This window comes from Schistocerca nitens, chromosome 9, assembly GCF_023898315.1.
Source record: "Schistocerca nitens isolate TAMUIC-IGC-003100 chromosome 9, iqSchNite1.1, whole genome shotgun sequence".
In the NCBI taxonomy this organism is placed as follows: domain Eukaryota; kingdom Metazoa; phylum Arthropoda; class Insecta; order Orthoptera; family Acrididae; genus Schistocerca; species Schistocerca nitens.
In genome coordinates this window covers 357,194,466-357,219,369 of record NC_064622.1, presented here as the reverse complement: position 1 = coordinate 357,219,369, position 24,904 = coordinate 357,194,466, and the positions used below count along the sequence as shown (strand labels likewise).

Genomic DNA, 24,904 nt, shown 5'->3' with positions numbered 1-24,904 from the left:
TTTTTCCATTTCCAGGAGTGTAGTTTGTAAGTCTGTAATCCATATTTTCATCGTAGTTTTGGAAAAAGACCGACCGCGACATCCAATAAAAAGCCGTTGAAACTTTTTCTACACAGTTCTCGAACTCTATTTAGTTTTGTAAAATATTGTATACCAAGATGGTGCCCGTTCCACGGTTTCAGGATAAATAGGTGACTAACTCTGTTCCACAGCGTTTTTACTTGCACTTCTGAAACGCGTTGTTGGCACAAGTTTTATGTCAAGCTGTGTTCTCGGGGATGTGGGTGTATACTGACCCACGTAGGACGACTTGCTTGTCAGAAGCATTTAAATTACTTCGAAATTCGCACCATCTTTATTCTGCAACACTGGCACTCACACTTCACACCATGAAACATATCACTATATCACATGACTATCAACTTCCACCATTTCCTACACACACAATTAACAGCAGTGACTAAGTCATTTTTATTCAACGCAGTTAGCGTTAAGCCTACCCCCAGGAGGGCAAAACAAGATAATGGAAAAATATGCTAAATAAAACATCAACAAACATACAGTGGGATAGTGGAATAAAGTAACTAATGAATGGTTATATTGCAGACTCTTAAGGAAAAATAACAAAACAATCGCAGTTACAGTTACCGAAATGTGTACAGATGAAGGCACTAGTGTCATAAAAATATAATGTGGCTCACGTCTTAGTGTAACCCTTCTGCAGTATCCGGAGCTACTTATTTATTCCATTAATCCCTACATCTCCGAGACTCCAAGGGTAACTGGGAACTGAACCAAGGATCTTTGTGTCACTGGTCATCGAAGCAATACACACACTACGGAGGCGCCTAATAGTTAGAAATAATAATTAGAAACAGAATGGCTCGCTTTTGCATTTACATCCAGATACTGTGAAACGTCGACTTGCGATGCAAGTAGCAACACCTTCACGGTGACTAATTATTGTTTTGCATCCTTTCTGAAGCAAGGGAAACAAATATGAATCGCATAGGTTCACACGTGGTGTTCCATTATTTCAGTTTTAACCATATCATGAATAGCTACATTTGTTTCAGGAAGAAAGAAAGAATGAAAGCAGCGGACGGAGGGGCTTGGCTACAATCACACGGGAACTGACATCTGACGATCAGGTCGATGACCAACGTCAGCCAACCCGGCCAATCTGTTCAGAAAAGCGTGTTGGCACGTGTGTGGTCAGAGTGCAATTGACTTTATCAACCAATAAACGGTTATTGCCTCGGTTATTTCCGGCGGTTGGCTGATCTGGTGAGGGCAGCTAGCATCGTATTCCAGAGTCGACAGCGGTCCTCTAGTTGGGAGATGAGCGGAAGGTCTACACCAGAGGCTCAAACTCTGCGGCGATAATACGATGCGAATTCCTCTACCTTCGCTATCCGGTTGATAACAGTAGCCCTTTCCACTCAATATGTCGGGCGTGCATTACACACAGGAGGCGGTTACTAGGATAACGGAGTACGCGTGGCGTACTCTTTTGTCTTGGGTGGAGGGGGAGGGGGGGAGAGAGAGAGAGAGAGAGAGAGAGAGAGAGAGAGAGAGAGAGAGAGAGAAACTCTATCTTGGTATCAGTGATAAATTGCCAGTCGAAATAGAAGACAGATTCAACCACATTGTTCTCACAGAACATTCGTTCTCGTAGATCAGAAAAAAAGGGGTTAATATAAGTGAACTGCAGGGGCATCCATGAATCCAGGATAACGTCCCAAAATCGTTATCGCTTATTGAAGGTAATATTGTCCACATATGCGGTTGAATCCAGAAGCCAACAACAGTGGAATATTGAATTCAGATTAGAATATTTACCGCCAAGGATAGGCTAGGGCCATTGGTAGTGGCAACGTATTCATTGCCGTAAAGAACTCTGTAGTATTTAGTGAGGCTATTACGTATTCCAAATGTGAAATAATCAGGCTTAAGCTAAGCATCAAGGACAGTCTTTTAGCGCGAACCTTTGTTCCTAAGCCCTAGTTCGCCGTTTTAAAAGATTATATTACATATGATAGGAAACAGCTTAGCTTTATAAATAACCACTGACTGTATCATCACGGAATGTTGCCAATTAGTCAAGCACGTGCCCCACATTCACAATCGGAACATACACCACTTGGTACGAAATTAAACTGAAGGTTCATTTCCAGATATATTCCACAAGGATTGTGGAGGACAGTACCTTGTGTATCACTGTAACTTAACCACTTTTCCGCTCCACTAGCAAATTGTTTGCGGGAAGAGCGATTGGTAGTAAGCCTTGTGTATTCTCAAAACTCTCTAATCTTATCTTCATGGTCTTTTCGCGAGATATACGTAGGACGAAGCAATATAACGACTGACTTTTCTAGGAACGTACGCTCTCAGAATTTTAACAGTAAACAACACGGAATGCATAGCGTGTCTATTGCAGAGTGTCTGGCCGAGCATTTCCGTGACGCTTTCGCTCTTACTAAATCAACCTGTAACTAAACGCGCTTCTCTGGATCTTCTCTGTTTCCTCTATCAATTTTAGGTGGATATCATACGGATCAGACATATTCAAGTATAGGTCGAACAAGGGTTTTGTAAGCTACCTCAATTATGGGTGACCTACAGGTGTGTAGATGCTAATGAATTTGAAATGACAATGGTATCTCACTGCTTTCATGAGTAGGTGGAAGTGAAGTACAGACGTTAACACTGCATGGAAGTCAGCATGGCATCTAAATTCTGATGCACTCATAAAACTGATGCAGTTATTCGAATAACTGGATCTCCTCCCTCCACTTTCGATGTTTCTGGGAGCCTATCCCACGGCGCATCGCTACCACCGTCGAAGTGAAATGGAATGCAACACACTACTAAATAAATGTGTTATGATTGACTGTAGTATGTAGCAGTCCTCGACAAAATTGTTTAACCGAACATTTGGAATCATTACTTGTTTTAGAATACAGAATCATTAAGACTGTACGTTCTAATCAATCCCTTAACACCAGTCCTGATACAGGAATTATATCTCCGTCAACAATGTACCAGAGAACGAACGCAACAGCTTATATCTAATGGCAGGTACGTACTGAATGTATACTACAATTATTGTCGCTGTTACCTATAAAGTGACGGTATTTTTAGCAGCATTCCCCGCTTACAGATTCTAAGATGCATTTACTTTAAAGTTATCTAAGTTTGTAATAGTTATATTAAATATTTAAATGCAACTTACTCGTGCAGAGGGAAAACTGACTCGCCTTCCGACTACGTCGAGACTCCGCTGCTGGCAACATACCTACAGACAGAAGGGAAAAAAATACGTTAGTAACAGTAACAGCGGTGTACGAATACATAATACAGATACTGAAATAACGTGGTTCAAACAGGTAATGTAACCTCACAATTAACATCGGTTTTACTAATGGTACTCCATAACAGCTGAAAGTGTGCATAGTCAAGTCTCACATGTTAAAGAGAACAGGCAAAAATTGCGAGGAAATTTGTGAATTCATATCAGTTTCACATTTTTCGGAAACAAACATTTGACAGCAGAAGAGACAGACCTACATCAAACATAATTTAATCGAGATAAATATTTTCTTACAAGCAATAGAGATATCAAGGGCTGGTGAAACTTCGCATAGATGCTCTCCTTGGAAGAGAGAGAGAGAGAGAGAGAGGGGTGAGGGTTGGATGGGAGTGTGTGTGCGTGTGCGTGGAAACCCAAATTTCTGGGGCTCCATTTTCAATCGGACCTGCAATTGTGTCTTTCACTTCTCCGTCTCTTTCAATGATTCTTCAGCGTGGAAAAGGCCCAGTGGCACCACGTTTCAGAGTCGTCTTAAACTGCAGGTTCCACATAACTGGCTGGGTAAGTCAGGAGGAAGGTAAGGGCATACAACGTACTGCAGGATCGCGGTTAGTAGAAGCACTGCGGTGTTCAAAACAACCTTCGGGCTGAGGACAGAGTCGCCTACGTTAATGTCCTGTATGTCTTCTTAAAATAATGAGAAATTTTGTTCTTGGTCATGATTAATGAGAAATTTTGTTCTTGGTCATGATCGCTCATGTAGTAGTAATAATAAGGCAACTCTTCACTTGAGTATAAGTCAATTCGTTCTCCTCAGCTGAGCATTACGATGTAAAATCGCACTATCCTTATGGTATCGTCGTTGCAATTGGGAAATAAATCCGAGTATCTTTTAGTATTTATTTAATAGAAGACCATATTAAGAACTGAATAGTCTATAGCAGCCCTCAAGACCACTTACAACCGGATAAATAAAAAGTAGTAGGAGTACTGCAAAAATTAGCACATATTGGGCAAGTAATTCATGTTTTTTCTGAAGGTATTGTCTCTGAAATGTAAGGGGCGTTTAAAAAGAAACGAGCCGGAGGCATAATTACATAAATCAGTACCTGTAAGTTAAAAGTACTGACCCTGGTCTGTTGAGACCCTTGCCCCACTGTGACACAAGGCGGTGAATGGCTGTCTCATAAAATTCCCCGGGGCTGCGATGTTAACTAGTTCCGCAAGTACAGTTGGACGTCGTCGTCCGAGGTGAATCGTTTGCTCCTCAGAACCTTTTTAAGGAGGCCAAAATGGCGTAATCACATGGAGAGAAGTCAGGACTGTATGGAAGGTGGCCGAGAACCTCCCATTTGAATTTTTGCAGGAGTGCCGCGACTCTGTTGGCCAAATGAGGTTTTGCATTGTCGTGAGCAGAATGACCCCACGGGGGAGATTGCCTGGTCGTTTTGATTTGCTCGCTTGGCGAAGGGTGGTCAAGGTTTGCGAGTAACGCTGGGCATTCACTGTTGTCCCGTGCTGCAAGAACTGAATCAGAAGGGGGCCATTTTTGGTCCACTTAAGAAGGCTCTGAGGGGCAACGATTCACCTAGGACGACGACGTCCAGCCGTACGTGCGGAACTCAACATCGTAGCCCCGGGTATTTTGTGAGACTAGTGTCTTTAACAGCCAGGGTCAATATTCTAAAATACATGTACTGATTTCTGTAATTATGCCTCCGGCTCGTTTCTTTCTGAATGTCCCTTGTACATATTCACATTAGAAGTGAGTCACGTAAGGCTTATGAAATAGACGAAGTGATCTCATATCAACGGGTACTCTAGGTATGATTACATTAAGCAGTTGAAAGAATGTTTAACAAGCGTTGGTGCCCCGTTTGTTGATTATAATAAAAACAGTTGAAGAAAATTCCAAGGTAATGCAAATGGAAGTGGAATGACAACACTAAGACCTCGTATATCACTGTGGGGTAAGAGCCAAGACAGCTGGCCGTAACGGACCTCGTGGGGTTTTTGATCCACACGTTGGTTTGGTCTAAAAGTTGTTTGTGCTATCGCAATCCGTATACACCGACGGGATATACTTACAGGGAATTTAGTTTTATGCGAAGTATAACGGTTCTGTGTGTCTCACCTTAATTTATGATTAGCATTCTTTCGCAATTTTTATTACTGATTTATGATCACTGACTTCCAGTAACTACAATATTCTCAGGTTTTCTATGCGTGACTGATCAATGGCGTTCTTTCGAGTTGTTGGTTTCATTTTACGCACAATATTTCGGCAACAGGCCCAACTGACGTCTTCAGATGCTGCGAGCTGTGCTGTAATGCCAGGCGGGTCTGGCGCACAACGCAGAATAGGAAACTTCGGTTGAATACCCGAAAGCATACCATAAAATCAACACGATTTTTCATTCCATATCAATTTTCATTTCTGTAATGGTGTGCTTTAAAATGTGGAGGCCTGAAGAGACAGGAACGAACATCTTTCCCAGACAATGCCGTCCCAGAGTCATTTTAATGGTTTGAGGTTGGGTAGTCGGCATGTCAATGACAGTATTTCACAATGAAAGAACTAGAGAGCCAACAAGAGCGTCGTAAGGCATTAATGCTAGTCCGTGGAGAACCTCAAACTGCCTGGGGGCAAGATAGCACTTGGAATCACAGTCAGGGACACTATGTGTCACCACAGCATGGTCCCCACACACTACTGCAGTGTCCACACCTACAGGCCAGACCCAGCTTGTATTTTTGTGTAACAAAAGACAGGAAGACAAACCTGACTTAGACTTATTCGATGACAGCATTAAAATGAGTTTCTCAAGGGTAACTGACGAACTGGAAGCTCGAGAGTACACAGGAACTATATAGTACGGATCAGAAATTCATCGACAAATCTTCAAAAATCGTTGAGTGATGCGTTCTGAGGATTTTAGCACAAGTGGCCCAAGTTGTCCGGTGGTCCGTTATAGAGTAATAATATAATTATGATTTATTTGGTTTGTTACCGCTGTAATTCTCGTTCCTGTAAAAGTATCATCACAACAGTTGATTAGGCCTACAATATGTCACAATCAAAATGTACACAGAACAATACAACAACCCTCATGCGAAACACTGCGCTGTGGTTTGATTTGCGTCGCTGCAAGAACAAAGCATAGCGTCGTAGGGCCGCTCTTCCATAGCATTCAATGAACGCTTGCACTAACTGCATATCGGCCAATTCTTCCTCAGTAAACCTATCCATACAGCTGTTAACATACTACTAACACTGCTGGACAAAGAAACCCAAGACAGAACTAAGAAATACTGAATTCAAATTTAAAGGCACTAACTTGAAGACAGTACTACTATCAACAGCTAGTACCGCAAGTGAACGTGAACTAACATCACGGCATAAAGTCGGCACTGCACAGTTGTGCAGTATCTTCGGCCTAATACAGAAACGTAGCTAGCAATATAACAATACTTTGGCCATGAACTTTCTTTTGTATGCTTGTTCTTCTGCTAGTAAATAATTCCATTTGCGAGATGATGAATCCTACCTGGCCAATCAGATATACACAGATGACAAAAGTCTAGGGATAGCGATATGCATATACAGGGTGTTTGGGGAGGAAGGGTCAACATTTAAAACAGTTATAGTATAAGTAATCTGAACAAAAAAATGTATATGAACATAGGTCCGCAAATATTTCGGTAGAGAGGTATGGGTATTGAAAGGAACTTTAATTCTGCAAAACTGATGTGCACAACGTGAACGTATACACAATACAACTGGACCGTAATGTGATTTTCTAGCAAACAATGCACGGGTACATGCCATGTTTATGCTATGCAACCTACTACGTATTATGGTCATGTGACGTACGTAGTACAATCACCCTTTGTTTGCGCCGTTGTGCCGTGTAAGCCGCATTGTGTAGTGTACAGGAAACGGGTCCGTAATCTGTGTAGTGTATGGTGTTAACCGTGTTCGTACAAGCGCTGCTAACAATGCCACACGTCTGCAGTAATGAGGAATACGCAGATATGGTGCATGTTTATGGCTTCTCCGACGGTAGTCCTACCGCTTCAAGAGAAGAATACCACAGGCACTTTCCGACTCTACGATTACCTGATCGCAGGGTGTTTACCAAACTGTTTATCACTGTGCGTGCAACAGGCTCTCTTCCAAGTAGGCATTTTTCGTCCGAGCGTGCACGTCAACAAACTTTGCAAGAAAAGAAAGAAATTATCGCAAGTGTTGAGCGAAGTCCCAGTACGAGCATACGAAGAATGTCCCTGGGTATGAATGTCATACACACACGTGTATGGGAAACATTACATGCGGAAAACCTGTATCCATATCACGTACAGCGTGTAGAAAATCTACACGTTGGCGACAATGCCCAACAACTTCAATTCTGTCACTGGGTAATTGAGAATGGTCATTCCATACATACTATTCACTGACGAAGACCAGTTTTCACGGCATGGAATAAACACCACACGCAATAATCATCGATGGTCACGAAGAAATACATACGCTTCAGTGGATAGCAGTTTCCAAGTACGTTTTGCCCTAAATGTTTGGTGTGGCATGATAGGTAACCTTTTGATAGGTTCATTTATTATCAATCAGCGATTGACGAGAGAGGGGTACCTGCATTTTTTGGAAAATTCATTAGTGGAACTATTGGAAGCCAAGCGAACTGGAATGTACTTTCAACATGAATGTGCCCCCTCCACATGTTACCTTGCATGTAAGGAACCATCTCAACCGCACCTACCCTAATCGCAGGACTGGCCGTGGCGGTGCTATTAACTGGCCTCCAAGATCACCTGACCTTACACCTTTAGATTTCTGTTTATGGGGTTGGATGAAATCAGAGGCGCACAAAGTGACGGTAAATACACGAGATGAACTGCTTCGACGCATCATGGACGCTGCTGAATTGATTAGGAACCAACCACAGGCAATTGAACAAGCAACACAACATGTTAACGCTTGAGCGCAAAAGTGCATTGACGTTCATGGTGGGATATTCGAACCTGTTCTGTGAACTATACAACATCTGCACGATAAGTGTTAAAGCCGTTTGTAAAAGACTTAGTAAGTCTTTTTCAACTGTATACTTGTAACAAGCATGTTGTAATGCGTAATGTACTAAATGCAAAGTAAATAAACATTATGTAAAAATGTGTAACGTAACTGTACTTCTCTGTAACATTGTTTTCAAGAAAATCACGTTACGGTCCACTTGTACTGCGTATACATTCACGTTGTGCACATAAAATTTGCAGAATTGAAGTTCCTTTCAATACCCATACCTCCCTAACGAAGCATTTGGGGACCTCCGTTCATACAACGTTTTTTGTTCAGAATTACTTATACTATCACTGTGTAAAATATTGACCTTTCCTCCCCGAACACACTGTATACAGATGGTGGGAGCACTGCGTAGACAAGGTATAAATGGGCAGTGCATTGCTGGAGCTATCGTTTGTACTCAGGTGAATCAGTGAAAGGCTTCCCACGTGATTATGGCCGCACAACAGGGATTCAGAGACTGAACGCGGAATTGTAGTTGGTGCTAGACGAATGTGACATTCAATTCGCAAAATTGTTAGAGAATTCAAATTTCCGAGGTCCATAGTGTCAAGAGAGTGCTGAGAATACCTAATTTCAGGCATTTCTTCACACCACGGGCAACGCATCGGTCGACGGCCTTCATTTAACGACCGAAAGCAGTGGCGTTTGTGTAGAGTTGTCAGTGCTAACAGACAAGCAACATTGAGTGACATAACCGCAGAAATCAATGTGGGACGTAACACTAACGTATCCGTTAGGGCAGTGCGGCGAAATTTGGAGTTAATAGTTTGCGGCACCAGACGCGTGCACATTTGCTATCAGCACGAAATCGCCCGCAGTGCCTCTCCTGGACCCGTGACCATGTCGGCTGCACCCTAGACGACACCTCACGAAGCCATGGATTCAACTTGCCAACAAGGCGATGAGCAAGCTTGTTGTGATTCCATAATGCTGTTGGGTATGTTTACATGGAATGTAGGGGGTCATCTGGTCCAAATGAACCTATCACCGACTAGAAATGATTAGTTCGGCCACCTCAAGTAGATTTGCAGCCGTTCGGGAAATTCATGTTCCCAAACAAGTCACTGGGAAACAATTGTTCGCTAAGCCATGGACCCAAATTGTCAATAAAGCACTGTACAAGCTGCATAATGGTGTGAGCAGTGTTTACATGGAATCGACTGGAACCTCTGGTCCGGCTAAACCGATCATTGACTGGCAATCGTTATGTCTGACCACTTTTAGACCATCTGCGGCCGTTCATGGACGTCGTGTTCCCAAACAACGAAGAAATGTTTATGGATAACAATGAATCATATCACCTGGCGGCAGTTGTTCGCAGTTCGTTTGAACAACATTATGGACAACTCGAGCGAATGATTTGATCGAGCCGGCTGGTGTGGCCGAGCGGTTCTAAGCGCTTTAGTCTGGAACCGCGCCACCTCTACGCTCGCAGGTTCGAATCTGGCTCCTGCCTCGGGCATGGATGTGTGTGATGTCCTTAGGTTAGTTAGGTTTACGTAGTTCTAAGTTATAGGGGGACTGATGACCTCAGATGTTAAGTCCCATACTGCTCAGAGCCATTTGATTTGACCGTCAAGGTCGCACGGCATGAATAAAATCGAACATTTATGGGCACAATCGAAACGTCAACTCGTGCACAAAATACTGCACCAGAACCTTTACGGATGGCTATAGTGGCAGTATTGCTCAATATTTCTGCAGGGGACTTCAAACACTTGTTGAGTCCATGCAACATGCTACACGAAGGCCCATGACTTGTCACCTCAGTGTATGGACACACACACACACACACACACACACACACACACACACACACACACACACACACACACACACAATATATATCCCTCCTGTTTGGCTTCATGAGAAACAGGCCCTTCGACATCTGCTAGCAGGTCATTCATGTATGCGATGAATCAGGATACCACGTAACCGATGGCTGTCACTCAGAGTCATTAGCGCTAACGCTGGAGGTCTTATACATATAGCCCACAGCCACCCCTACACCAGGCGCAGCATTTAAGCGCACAATGCCTGCCGCCGGGACAATCAGTTAACACGAGCATGCTCAGAGGCTTCATTGCACACCGTACGCGTTGACTGGCAATGACAAACACTGAAGTAATGGCCACTGTTCTCTTACTCTCCCAGGAAAAGCATATACACAACTGGCCATTAAAACTGCTACACCACGAAGATGACGTGCTACAGACGCGAAATTTAACCGACATGAAGAAGATGCTGTGATATGCAAACGAATAGCTTTTCAGAGCATTCACACAAGGTTGGCGCCCGTGGCGACACCTAAAATGCGGCGACATGAGGAAAGTTTCCAACTGATTTCGCATACACAAACGGCAGTTGAGCGGCGTTGCGTGGTGAAACGTTGATGTGATGCCTCGTGTAAGGAGGAGAAATGCGTACCATCACGTTTCCAACTTTGATAAAGGTAGGATTGTAGCCTATAGCGATTGCGGTTTATCGTATCGCGACATTGCTGCTCGCGTTGGTCGAGATCCACTGACTGTTAGGAGAATATGGAATCGGTGGGTTCATGAGGGTAATACGGAACGCCGTGGTGGATCCCAACGGCCTCGTATCACTAGCAGTCGAGATGACAGGCATCTTATCCGCATAACTGTAACGGATCGTGCAGCCACGTCTCGATCCCTGAGTCAACAGATGAGGACGTTTGTAAAACAACAACCATCTGCACGAACAGTTCGACGACGTTTGCAGCAGCATGGACTATCAGCTCAGAGACCATGGCTGCGGTTACCCTTGACGCTGCATGACAGACAGGAGCGCCTGCGATGGTGTACTCAACGACGAATCTGGGTGCACTAATGGCGAAACGTCATTTTTTCGGATGAATCCACGCTCTGTTTACAGCACCATGATGGTCGCATCCGTGTTTGGTGACATCGCGATGAACACACATTGGAAGCGTGTATTCGTCATCGCCATACTAGCGTATCACCCGGCTTGATGGTATGGTGTGCCATTGGTTACACGTCTCGGTCACCTCTTGTTCGCATTGACGGCACTTTGAACAGTGCACGTTACATTTCAGATGTGTTACGACCCGTGGCTCTACCCTTCATTCGATCCTTGCGAAACCCTAAATTTCAGCAGGATAATGCACGACCGCATGTTGCAGGTCCTGTACGGGCCTTTCTGGATACAGAAAATGTTGCGACTGCTGCCCTGGCCACCACATTCTCCAGATCTCTCACCAATTGAAAACGCCTGGTCAATGGTGGCCGAGCAACTGGCTCGTCACAATAGGCCAGTCACTACTCGTGATGAACTGTGGTACCGTGTTGAAGCTGCATGGCCAGCTGTACCTGTACACGCCATCCAAGCTCTGTTTGACTCAATGCCCAGGCGTGTTAGGCCGTTATTACGGCGAGAGGTAGTTGTTCTGGGTACTGATTTCTCAGGCTCTATGAACGCAAATTGCGTGAAAATGTAATCACTTGCCAACTGCGATGCGTGATGTATCTTAACTGAGTTTTGTAATCAGTAACCAAAATCAACTTGCCGTACCCTGAAAGTGGAATATTCAAGGGAAATGAAACAACTGTAATGGATTTTATTTAAATGCCACTTTGTAAAAATGGTTCAAATGGCTCTGAGCACTATGGGATTTAACATCTGTGGTCATCAGTCCCCTAGAACTTAGAACTACTTAAACCTAACTAACCCAAGGACATCACACACATCCATGCCCGAGGCAGGATTCGAACCTGCGACCGTAGCAGTCGCGCGGTTCCGGACTGCGCGCCTAGTACCGCTAGACCACCGCGGCCGGCGCCACTTTGTATCACTAGCTACAAAATTATGTCCAATAAATGTAATTAGCAATAATTAGCTTCCAAACGTGTAGCTTAACTAATTGCATAAATGGCGCAACGTGGGGCTAAATTAATTCCGCTACTATGGCTGTATTAGCGTGAGAAACAAGTCCATTATTTCAGAGCGAGAATGGTTGCTAACAGATAATTCTATCGGTGTGAAAATTCGGAGGTAATCAGCTGAAACGATGATGACGACAACGGCGATTTATTTTTAATTCCTGGAGGGAGTGATACTGGAGAGCACTTTACGGCTACTGTTGAGCGTCAGTTGGTCATCGCTTACTCTCACGACCAGAGTCATTGCCGTTAGCTGCCTGGTCCAGTCCTGCCCGCCCACGACCACGCAGGCATCGGGCTCCGGCCGCCGATGCAGCCGTCTCTGAGCTGCACCGTGGAAGCCGCGCGACGACCGACGCTGCACGCCGCGCAGCCGCGTCCCCTGCTGGCGAAATACACTCTTGTATCCCAGTGAGAGACAGCCGGCCGTCCCTCTTAAAGACGTTCATATTTATCACCCAACAAAGTGACCTAGAAACGGTATTGACGACCACACACCAGAAAACAAATTTCAAAATACAAATCCGGAATGCTTCTTCGCTACGTTTTTTAATATTATTACAGTTGCTGTTTGACACAGTCATAAAACAATTTAGATTGCACTGCAACATGCATCCCTCGGAAGGAATGTGTGTTGACAGAATAGTGTGGCTTGAAGTTAAGCGCAACGCTGTTAGACATCACCCACGTACTTGATCGTGTTCAAAATCTCAGTCCAACACGAAGTTGAAACGTGTTCGCAGTTACAAATATTAACAACCACCAGCTGTATACGAGAATGACTACTATGAAAATTTGTGCTAGACCGTAACTCAAACCAGGATTTCCCATTTTACGCGAGCGGTCGCCTTACCGCTTTGGCCATCCGTATACAAATCACGGCCAGACCCAAATTTCCATATGTCGACGTTCGTGCGTCACAACCTGTATTCGTACGGAGTATGTAATTCTCGTACAGAGGAGGAGACTTTTAATTAAAAAGTGCTGTTATGAAGAGCAATTCGCATGTCCGAAGGAACACTGCATCGTTCTTCTTAACACACAGGCACTATGATATCCTGTTTAACAGAAGGGTTTATGTCTGTTGAGCAGGGGCGCGGCGGCTGGCTCCAGTGTTCTCGCACTTAGAATGGCATCGCTGCTATCGATTACAGGGTCACCATCTTTGCCTTCCGTGATTCAGGCCGGTGGTCGGGTGGTTAACGGGGAGAGAAAACAGACAGCGGAGTGGTGATTCGCAGGATCGGAGGTGGCTTGTTAACGTTTACCGTGAGGCCTGTGGTACGACGCCTGTACGCTATGGGCAGGGTCAGCGAGAGATCCCGGCAGTGATTTGATGGGGCTTCGGGTTTGGTATTGCGGTGGTGCACTGTTTTTGGGGCTTTTCTGCTGCGAGGGTATGTATATGTTCTTGTTACTGGCCATTGAAATTGAGATGTGTCTATGGCGTGACGGAGGAAATGTGTGATGCTCGCCGCTGTTGCATGTGAAAACTCTTCGTCTGCCTTGTGTCTGTGCAGGAAATTATGTGAAGTAAATAGCTGATAGCACGGCGACGACTTGCTCTCACGCGTTGTTGAATCTATTTCGGAATTACTGAATGGTGAAGATATCCCACGTGTAAAGCAAATGAAGCCATTTGCGCCATACTAAGGTACTTTTATTCTGCTTAAATCTGTCAGTTATCTGTGCATTTATATGCCCTTCTTTAGTTGCAGAAGAAGTGTGTAAACAGAGAGCTATTTGGAAAGGGATGTAAAGTTGAAACCCTTACAGTAAGTGAATACACTCAAACTCTATTACTAAAGGGGCCTTTCGATACCAGCACCTACCTTTGGTAATAGGTGTTATTCGGGGGTTGTCATGGTACTGTAAGTAATTATTATATACAAAATTGTTTATTCTGATTATACTAAATTGGAGATGTAAGGTCGGTTGTGTGCCGCTGTAAATTACTATTGTCTCCTCTGTGTAGCAGCCTAGCATTTTCAGTGGCTTCAATCATTATTCCTGTCGTATTTCGAGTTTTGTATTCGCGGGTTTGCTTAAGCTGACACTATTTAGTTGTAAAACCTATAAACTGGCAAGTCAAACTGAGTATTCTATGAGCTATTCTATTACGTGGTACCTTAGTTTGTTATAGGCTAGAAGTACACTCCTGGAAATGGAAAAAAGAACACATTGACACCGGTGTGTCAGACCCACCATACTTGCTCCGGACACTGCGAGAGGGCTGTACAAGCAATGATCACACGCACGGCACAGCGGACACACCAGGAACCGCGGTGTTGGCCGTCGAGTGGCGCTAGCTGCGCAGCATTTGTGCACCGCCGCCGTCAGTGTCAGCCAGTTTGCCGTGGCATACGGAGCTCCATCGCAGTCTTTAACACTGGTAGCATGCCGCGACAGCGTGGACGTGAACCGTATGTGCAGTTGACGGACTTTGAGCGAGGGCGTATAGTGGGCATGCGGGAGGCCGGGTGGACGTACCGCCGAATTGCTCAACACGTGGGGCGTGAGGTCTCCACAGTACATCGATGGTGTCGCCAGTGGTTGGCGGAAGGTGCACGTGCCCGTCGACCTGGGACCGGACCGCAGCGACGCACGGATGCACGCCAAGACCGTAGGATCCTACGCAGTGCCGTAGGGGACCGCACCGCCACTTCCCAGCAAATTAGGGACACTGTTGCTCCTGGGGTATCGGCGAGGGCCATTCGCAACCGTCTCCATGAAGCTGGGCTACGGTCCCGCACACCGTTAGGCCGTCTTCCGCTCACGCCCCAACATCGTGCAGCCCGCCTCCAGTGGTGTCGCGACAGGCGTGAATGGAGGGACGAATGGAGACGTGTCGTCTTCAGCGATGAGAGTCGCTTCTGCCTTGGTGCCAATGATGGTCGTATGCGTGTTTGGCGCCGTGCAGGTGAGCGCCACAATCAGGCACACAGGGCCAACACCCGGCATCATGGTGTGGGGAGCGATCTCCTACACTGGCCGTACACCACTGGTGATCGTCGAGGGGACACTGAATAGTGCACGGTACATCCAAACCGTCATCGAACCCATCGTTCTACCATTCCTAGACCGGCAAGGGAACTTGCTGTTCCAACAGGACAATGCACGTCCGCATGTATCCCGTGCCACCCAACGTGCTCTAGAAGGTGTAAGTCAACTACCCTGGCCAGCAAGATCTCCGGATCTGTCCCCCATTGAGCATGTTTGGGACTGGATGAAGCGTCGTCTCACGCGGTCTGCACGTCCAGCACGAACGCTGGTCCAACTGAGGCGCCAGGTGGAAATGGCATGGCAAGCCGTTCCACAGGACTACATCCAGCATCTCTACGATCGTCTCCATGGGAGAATAGCAGCCTGCATTGCTGCGAAAGGTGGATATACACTGTACTAGTGCCGACATTGTGCGTGCTCTGTTGCCTGTGTCTATGTGCCTGTGGTTCTGTCAGTGTGATCATGTGATGTATCTGACCCCAGGAATGTGTCAATAAAGTTTCCCCTTCCTGGGACAATGAATTCACGGTGTTCTTATTTCAATTTCCAGGAGTGTATTTTACGTGTTATTGATATTCTGCTGTTTGCTTTGTCTAAAGGAGCTAGTTCTGTGAAGTAGTCGTTTATATTATATTAGTGTTTTACGCGTTGTGCCTTTTCATGTTAATTGGTTTTAAGAAGCTACAAATGACTGTGTATGTTGCGGGTAGCTGAAACTGACGTTCACGAGGGTCGCGTCGTGACGGAGTTGATAGTGGCCCTTTTTACTACGGCACATCCGGCTATCCTCCTTCAGCGCATTTGTCTCTCTTATATCGTTATTACGTTTGTCGAGTGGAATTAGGGCTTACTGTAATCACCTTATATGTTGAAGTTAAGTATCTCCCTTGCCAGGGCGCGAACCTTCGTGGATATAGTCGTATTCTCATCTGTAAAGATTGACAGTGTTATTCATTTGTTCGTCACATGTATAATTATTTGTCTTATTATATTTAATGTCAGTAAAATGTAAGTGTTAGCGAGGTCCAAATTGGGACGTTGTATTCTCCTCTTGTGGAAACAAATTTAAGTGATTTTATTCCTTTTAGATGCGTACATTGTGCCTCCATGTTTGGTGTTTTTATGGCTTCCACGTTAATTAAAATTACAATGAAGGTAAACTTGGCAACGGATGGTTTCGTGTATTTATTAGTTGCTAAGTGGATCCAAAGTTAAGTGCTGGAATCCTATCATCTATTTCAGATGCACAAGTGTGGATCAGTGACGGAGTTCCAGCGCGCTTTTCGTCAGCGTTTCGGTACTATTCCGCCTGGGCGAATAAGATCGTCCAAGGCATAGCCAGTTTGAAGGTGTATGAGGAAAAGCAATAGCCTGAGTCGACCTTTTATTTCTTAGAGAAGAGAACATTCGATAAGCTTTTAGGCAGTGCCCACGAAAGTCTATTCACCACACAAGTAGAAATCTTGCATTCCCCAATATGCCAGGTCGCCGAGTGTTAAGTCCGCGTTTTGGCTACAAACCGAATCTTCACGTTGACGATAAAAAGAAACAAGCTGAAATCAACAACGCCCTCTTCAGAGAACATAAAATAAGGCGGACTTCTCAATGCTGAAATTCCGTGACAATTCCCTTATTTCCAGACAGAGTTTTAGCACTTCTCCACTGACAAATTTTAAGATCTGAAGGGCAAAGAAATTGGTAAGCTGACAAAAAATTTAAAAACTTCTGTATTTCTGAACGTGCTTTTAACTCTAATTTCGAATGAGCAGAAACTTATTGTCCCCTTTGCAATTCGTGACCTGATAAGTAAATAGGTAATTTGTGTGCCAGCGACATTTCGTGGCGTCTTCATAAACAATTTCTGAGCCAAAAACGAGATTTTACAGTGTTTTTCTCCGAATTTCCCTGACATTGGCCTGATTTCACTAACGCGTTTCAAATTCCCTATCTTAACTTGCGTCAACTCTGCTTTTACAGCGATTAATTTCCCGTGACTGAGTAATATTTCTAGTTAGCGCTGAAGTTAACTGGCGCTAAGTATCCATATGGAAACTCCAAAACCAACATCGAGAATGAAATAAATTCCTTGAAAGTGGACGTGTTTGCAGCCATTACTAATGGTAATTATGCATTGCCGATTCTTTGAGGTCAACACAGTGACTGGGACGAACTATCTTTAAATGTGGCAGACTATACTTTTTCAAAAAATTCAGATATACTCCACTGACACGTTGTCTCAAGACGGGCTTGTGTACACCGAACCTCGAGACACTGCTCCACAGTCTTAGCTTCCTGCCGACATGATCGCATGAGGGTGTGTGAAGTAACGTGTTTTTGTCTTCTCTTTGGTGGATGTTGTTTCAACCACAAGTCTGGTTCCAAAAGTTATGCAGCGATGAGGAGGCTTACACAGGACAAACTGACGATTCCATGAGCCTCATGATGTGCGCTACCGGCCGAGAACTATTTTTTTAAAAAATTCTGCAACAAATCTCTTTTCTCCTTAATCCGATTGTTCCGATAACGTCTTTTATTAAAATTCTGCCACAAATTTCTCTTCTTTATCCGATACAGTACTTCCTATTCACTATTCCATCTACCCACATGATCGTCACTGTTCTGTAACAGTACAGTTCAACAATTTGTTCTTTTACTGTCTGAACTGCTTATCGTCCATATTTCACTAGATAAATAGCTTCAGAAAAGACCTACTAACACTTCAATTCATGAATCCAGAATATGATATACAGTCTTCGGAGTAAAATCCGAAATCACTCGCTGTAAAACCGATTATATTCTGCGTCTGTCTTCCTTTAATTTTTTGAAGTGACTGATTTCCTTCCACGTGAACTATCTTCGGACCAGTGGATACAAATTGAGGCGTTGATTGTTTCTTGCCGCTAACATACTTCACATACGACCAGAATCTCTCTGGATTTTCTGTCAGGTTGCGAGACAACGTTTCGTTGTGGAAACTGTTATAGGCATCTCCCATTCAAGTCAGCGCTAAATTTCGGGCTTCTGTAAAAGATCGCCAATCTTGGGGTTTATGCGTCTGTTTAAATTTGGCATATTTGTTTCGTTGTTTCTGCAACAGTGTTCTAACCCGTTTTGTGTACCGTTCTGTGCTGCTTGCATATGAAGCAATGTTTAGCGTGAAGGAGGTCGTCAACAGCCATAACTCGCGTGTTTTGAGTGAGGTTAATCCACATGCCACATTTACTCGCGCTCATAAATTGCGGTTGTAAGTAAATGTGTGGGCAGATGTTGTTGGTGACAATTTAACTCGACCATATCTCCTACTTATGCCACTAAATGATAAGCATCACTCAATTTCCTAGCGAGATCATCGCCAGAGTTGGTGTATGACGTGCCACTCGCTGCAAGACAGCGCGTGTGGTTCCAGTACGACGGGGCGCCGGCACAAATTTAGTCGTCCTCGAACTATCAGTTTAATAAGTCACAGCTGCAAAATACTAACGCTAATTCTTTACAGACGAATGGAAAAACTGGTAGAAGCCGACCTCGGGGAAGATCAGTTTGGATTCCGTAGAAATGTTGGAACACGTGAGGCAATACTGACCTTACGACTTATCTTGGAAGAAAGATTAAGAAAAGGCAAACCTACGTTTCTAGCATTTGTAGACTTAGAGAAAGCTTTTGACAATGTTGACTGGAATACTCTCTTTCAAATTCTGAAGGTGGCAGGGGTAAAATACAGGGAGCGAAAGGCTATTTACAATTTGTACAGAAACCAGATGGCAGTTATAAGAGTCGAGGGGCATGAAAGGGAAGCAGTGGTTGGGAAAGGAGTGAGACAGGGTTGTAGCCTCTCCCCGATGTTATTCAATCTGTATATTGAGCAAGCAGTAAAGGAAACAAAAGAAAAGTTCGGAGTAGGTATTAAAATTCATGGAGAAGAAGTAAAAACTTTGAGGTTCGCCGATGACATTGTAATTCTGTCAGAGACAGCAAAGGACTTGGAAGAGCAGTTGAACGGAATGGACAGTGTCTTGAAAGGAGGATATAAGATGAACATCAACAAAAGCAAAACGAGGATAATGGAATGTAGTCAAATTAAGTCGGGTGATGCTGAGGGAATTAGATTAGGAAATGAGACACTTAAAGTAGTAAAGGAGTTTTGCTATTTAGGGAGTAAAATAACCGATGATGGTCGAAGTAGAGAGGATATAAAATGTAGACTGGCAATGGCAAGGAAAGCGTTTCTGAAGAAGAGAAATTTGTTAACATCGAGTATAGATTTAGGTGTCAGGAAGTCGTTTCTGAAAGTATTTGTATGGAGTGTAGCCATGTATGGAAGTGAGACATGGACGATAACTAGTTTGGACAAGAAGAGAATAGAAGCTTTCGAAATGTGGTGCTACAGAAGAATGCTGAAGATAAGGTGGGTAGATCACGTAACTAATGAGGAGGTATTGAATAGGATTGGGGAGAAGAGAAGTTTGTGGCACAACTTGACTAAAAGAAGGGATCGGTTGGTAGGACATGTTTTGAGGCATCAAGGGATCACAACTTTAGCATTGGAGGGCAGCGTGGAAGGTAAAAATCGTAGAGGGAGAGCAAGAGATCAATACACTAAGCAGATTCAGAAGGATGTAGGTTGCAGTAGGTACTGGGAGATGAAGAAGCTTGCACAGGATAGAGTAGCATGGAGAGCTGCATCAAACCAGTCTCAGGACTGAAGACCACAACAACAACAACAACAACAGTTGAGAAAAGTGGATTAGCAATGATGGTCCTGTATCACGGTCTACTCGATTCCCTGATTTGATCCCTCTGGACTCTGAAACAAGAGACGATCTTGTTTACATAACCCAAGTTGAATCAGAGTATCTGGCTGGTCGGATAGCAGCAGCAGCAGCAGGAGGAGGAATTAAGGACACTGCTGACATCTTCGATCATGTTACAATATTACCCAATGGTGTAACCTCTGTTTAAAAGTCAATGGGGGCATTTCTAAACCTTTCCTTTAACTGAAGTAATTGTGTTAATGGTGTTGTCTCTCTCTCTAACAAAGAATTAAAACATTTGTGGTGCTTTTTGTCATCAGAGGAAAACACATTCGAAAAATTGGTATCATTGTCGCATGCAATCATTCAGAATTGCAAAGTTTTGCCCGCATCTCGTGGTCGTGCGGTAGCGTTCTCGCTTCCCACGTTCGATTCCCGGCGGGGTCAGGGATTTTCTCTGCCTCGTGATGGCTGGGTGTTGTGTGCTGTCCTTAGGTTAGTTAGGTTTAAGTAGTTCTAAGTTCTAGGGGACTGATGACCATAGATGTTAAGTCCCATAGTGCTCAGAGCCATTTGAACCATTTTTTTTTTGCAAAGTTTAATTACTATTCATCCACAGGAAACTGCCTCTACCGGTTTGGAAAGCATCACAGGAAAATGACATTAGAGAAAAAAATCTGTTTCCGTGTGTGCCGTGGAACCTCCCAGATTTTGTCGATTTAATTAAGTTTCACCCTGTATACACTGTCCGTCCAGCAAGCTCCGAGACATTTTATTCCTTGCGTATAAGCGATATCTGCGTAGTAACTGCGGTGGCAGCTAGAACCAACAACTGTAAACAACAGATATGCATTCGACCAGTCAGTTGTGAGCAGAAGGGATGGAGTCCTCGAAGTGCAACCGTAGCGTATCAATACTGTTGTGTCACAATTTGCACTGGAGCAACATCTAATTCAAGCGCTCGAGACATTCCCCAGAATGTTTTGAATAAAGAAGAGTGAGCGACCTTTATCTCGCACAACCCGAGTCTAACAAAACGGAAGACGTGAGGACGCCTGCTGCAAATTGGAAAAAATCATCAGGGATGACGAGACTGTAATAGCAATAAAACCTACCATAAAACGATGAAGTGCAGAAATTCACATGAAGAATCAATGCTTTCACGACATAAGCGACATTCACGCCTATGTGACATGCGAGTTGGACAACATCCCAAGACGGGTTTTTCTCACAGTTCACGTGGTTGCATGAACGTTCAGTGCACTGTACTCAAGTGAGGAAGACTACGTAGAACACAACGCATTAAAATCATCTTAACGTTTCTCTGTTTTTTTATTAGTCCAGTTTCGACACTTTTTGGACGCCCTAAGTAGGTATGGATAGAAGATATAAACAGTTACATAAAATGTATTCGTATTTGCGAAAAGTAACAACTATCAGCTGTATAAGGAATGACGACAATGAAAATATGTGCCAGACCGGTACTCCAAACCGGATTTCTCCCTTTAAACGAAGAGCCGCCTCAACCGCTTTGGTTATCCGTGCACGACTGATAGCCAGGCCCAATGTTCCATACGTCGTCGTTCCTGCGTCAAAACCCGTACTCTCACACACGTGTTGTGATTCCCAAACAACAGGGGAGGAAATTTTAATTGAAGGCTGCTGCATGTGCAAAGGAACACTGCATTGTTCTTTTTAACACAGGCACTGGAATATCGTATATCACATGTGTACAACGTGCCAACAGTGTATCTGGTCGATGCAAATTAAGCGGCAGATAGCGTATTAAAATTTACTAAAGCAGTTCTTTGGATAAGATTTACACACTTTTTTTTTGAAATTTAACTGAATTTGCATACTCTTACGCACATGGTTCATGTGCAAAAACAACCTAGGAACAATATACCTTGTCTGCACGAAGAAAGCTTCAGCCAAGAAGCTGAAATTTACTTAAGCAGCTCTAAGAAATTCTGACAAATCCGATTTGTCGTGGCACCTTTTAAATAGCTTTCTTTGATTCAGTTCACAAATTGCAACACCTTCTACAGCCGGCCGAAGTGGCCGAGCGGTTCTAGGCGTTACAGTCTGGAACCGCGCGACCGCTACGGTCGCAGGTTCGAATCCTGCCTCGGGCATGGATGTGTGTGATGTCCTTAGGTTAGTTAGGTTTACGTAGTTCTAAGTTCTAGGGGACTGATAACCTCAGCAGTTTAAGTCCCATAGTGCTCAGAGCCATTTGAACCAAATCAAAAATGTGTGTGAAATCTTATGGGACGTAACTGCTAAGGTCATCAGTCTCTAAGCTTGCACACTACTTAACCTAAATTATCCTAAGGACACACACACACACACAGACGCACGCGCGCGCGCCCGAGGGAGGACTCGAATTTCCGCCGGGACCAGCCGCATAGTCCATGACTGCAGCGCCCTAGACCGCCTGGCTAATCCCGTGCGGCATTTGAACCACCTTCTACAAGTATCATGTTAATTAAGGCCATACAAGAATTGTCTTTCTCGTATGTACTTTGACCAAAAAACGATTGTGATAGCTGGAGTCAGAGATCTTCGTTAATACTGCCTTTTGAGTTATTGTGGTGAAATTTCCATAGAAACTTTCATCCTCCAACACGTTTCCTAATCCCAATCGAGAAGCCAGATACACATTTTTACCGATTTAGCTTTAAAAATGCTTACATAATGAAAAATTTGCATAAAAATTTCATTCCCTTAGGGGTTGAATTCCATAAACATTGAAACATGTATTTTTATTTCTAACTGAAAAGCCAAATACAAATTTTCATAGATGTAGCTTTAAAATGCTTTATAGTTATTTAATAATTATTTCCTTAACAAACTGTCAACCACTATTTCACCTGCCTAGGTATAGAGTTCTCAAAACTGCAGAAAAACTATGCGCCCTACAAGGGATAGCCAAGTTATAATTATCATGTCGAGGAAGCAAAATTTCGAAAGTAAATTTTTGCTTGTTTTCAAGTACATGTCTGCAGTTCTAGTGCGCAATGAAATCGCGGCCCCACAGTTCCGTAACATGCCGCTACAGAAGCCGAAACAGGGTCGCGCAGTGCTCTAGTAAATGGAGATGGGGATCACGTCTTCAGAAATTAAAGAAAAATACGAGAGGCGTTCAAAAGGTAATGCGACAAATTCTTTTCTTGGCCAAATTCGGTTGAAAAAACACAGCACTTATTGTGGGACATTGTGAAATATTCCCGCTTCAACCCCTATAGTTTCACGAAGTTCCAACATGTGGCGGCGCTACATGTAGCCTTCAAAATGGCGTCTGTAACGGAGATGCGTTCCAAGCAGAGTGTATCACCGAGTTTATTTTGATGGAAAACCAGAGAATCGCAGATATTCAACGGCGCTTGCAGAATTTCTACGGAGACCTTGCACTGAACAAAAGCACGGAAAGCAGTTGGGCAAGGCGTCTGTCACTATCGCAACGAAGTCTCGCAAACTAGTCCGATCTCCCGCGTAGCAGCCGGCAGTACACAGCTGTGATTTCTGCAATGTTGGAACGTGCGGACACATTCAGCGTGTTTGTCGCCACAAATATGCAAACGAACATTTTCTCCTCATCCAGCCCGGATCTCGCATCTTCCGGCTTCCATCTGTTCGGCCCAATGAAGGTTGCACTCCGGGGAAGCAGTACGTATATGATGGGGAGGTTAAGCCGTCGGCACACGCACCTTGCTGTTGAGCGATGAGCGTACCGAGTTTCTGGCGCCATAGTGTGGAATTGCACGTTCGGAAGTCTTTCCGAACGTGCAGAGCAATAATATCCAGCATGCCAGATGTTCTGAACGTACTGTTGAACGTTGAGCAATGAGATGGCAGAGCGCCACCTACGTCACACGCACCTGGCAGTATCCCTTCGGTGAGGAGTTTTGAGGCGCCATAGTGGCTTCCAATTGAAGCCCGTACGTATATATGCCGTTTTTGACCACCAGAAAACTGGTGAGGTCTCGAAAACCCTCCGTTAATTGTATGATTCGTTGTAATAAAATGACAAGAAACGTCATATACGTGGTAAGAGAATTATTGTAACTTGCGTATTCTGAGAGTCGGCCATTTTAAATCAACAGCATGTTGAGGCTTCATTAAAAACTCATTGATCTTGGTACAATTTGTTATAAATTCCAATTAGTAATACAGCTACAATTAAAGCTTTCACCGAGCGGTTCTAGGCACTTCAGTCTGGAACCGCGCGACCGCTACGGTCGCAGGTTCGAATCCTGTCTCGGGCATGGATTTGTGTGATGTCCTTACGTTAGTTAGGTTTAAGTAGTTCTAAGTTCTAGGGAACTGATGACCTCAGATGTTAAGTCCCAGTGCTCAGAGCCATTTGAACCATTTTTTTAAAGCTTGCAGGACATTGCAAGTTAGGCAGCTGTCATCCACCACACCAACATAGTTGAGTTTTGCGGATTCTGGTGAAATGAGCTTATGCCATTTCTGACGAGGAACATTGGAAGAAGAACTTGATCATTTGAAGATTCTTTTTCAACAGAATGGATATACGGAACAACAAATATGCCGTGCTCTTCAGTTTGGTCCGTCACGCGAGCCAATACAGGATACTTTTGAAGCTGTAGCTTATTTACCCTTTGCGGGAAGTATATCATCCAAAATTTCAAGAATTTTAAGAAAATATTATATTGAAAGTGTGGAGTTGATAGTCTCCCATCGGGCGCCTCCCCAGGTGGCGGATAGGGGAATGCTCTCCAGATATGGAGGGTACCGGGGAAATAAAATACCCGGGGTGGACCAAAACTATCAACCGAAATCCACTAACGTC

The 24,904-nt window shown here is 44.2% G+C and overlaps 1 protein-coding gene across 4 annotated transcripts in view; it reads right to left on the bottom strand.

Annotated features, from left to right (window-relative positions):
• The window catches only part of LOC126203836 (mucin-5AC), a 572,866-nt gene that overhangs the window by 221,914 nt on the left and 326,048 nt on the right, over positions 1 to 24,904 (bottom strand). For 3 of the 4 annotated variants that reach the window (XM_049938208.1, XM_049938209.1, XM_049938211.1), the window contains one exon: positions 3,236 to 3,298. The exons of the other annotated variant lie outside the window; for it this stretch is intronic. In XM_049938208.1, the coding sequence (XP_049794165.1) occupies positions 3,236 to 3,298 (63 nt within the window). The remainder of the gene's footprint in view (positions 1 to 3,235; positions 3,299 to 24,904) is intronic. 4 annotated transcript variants of the gene reach the window in all.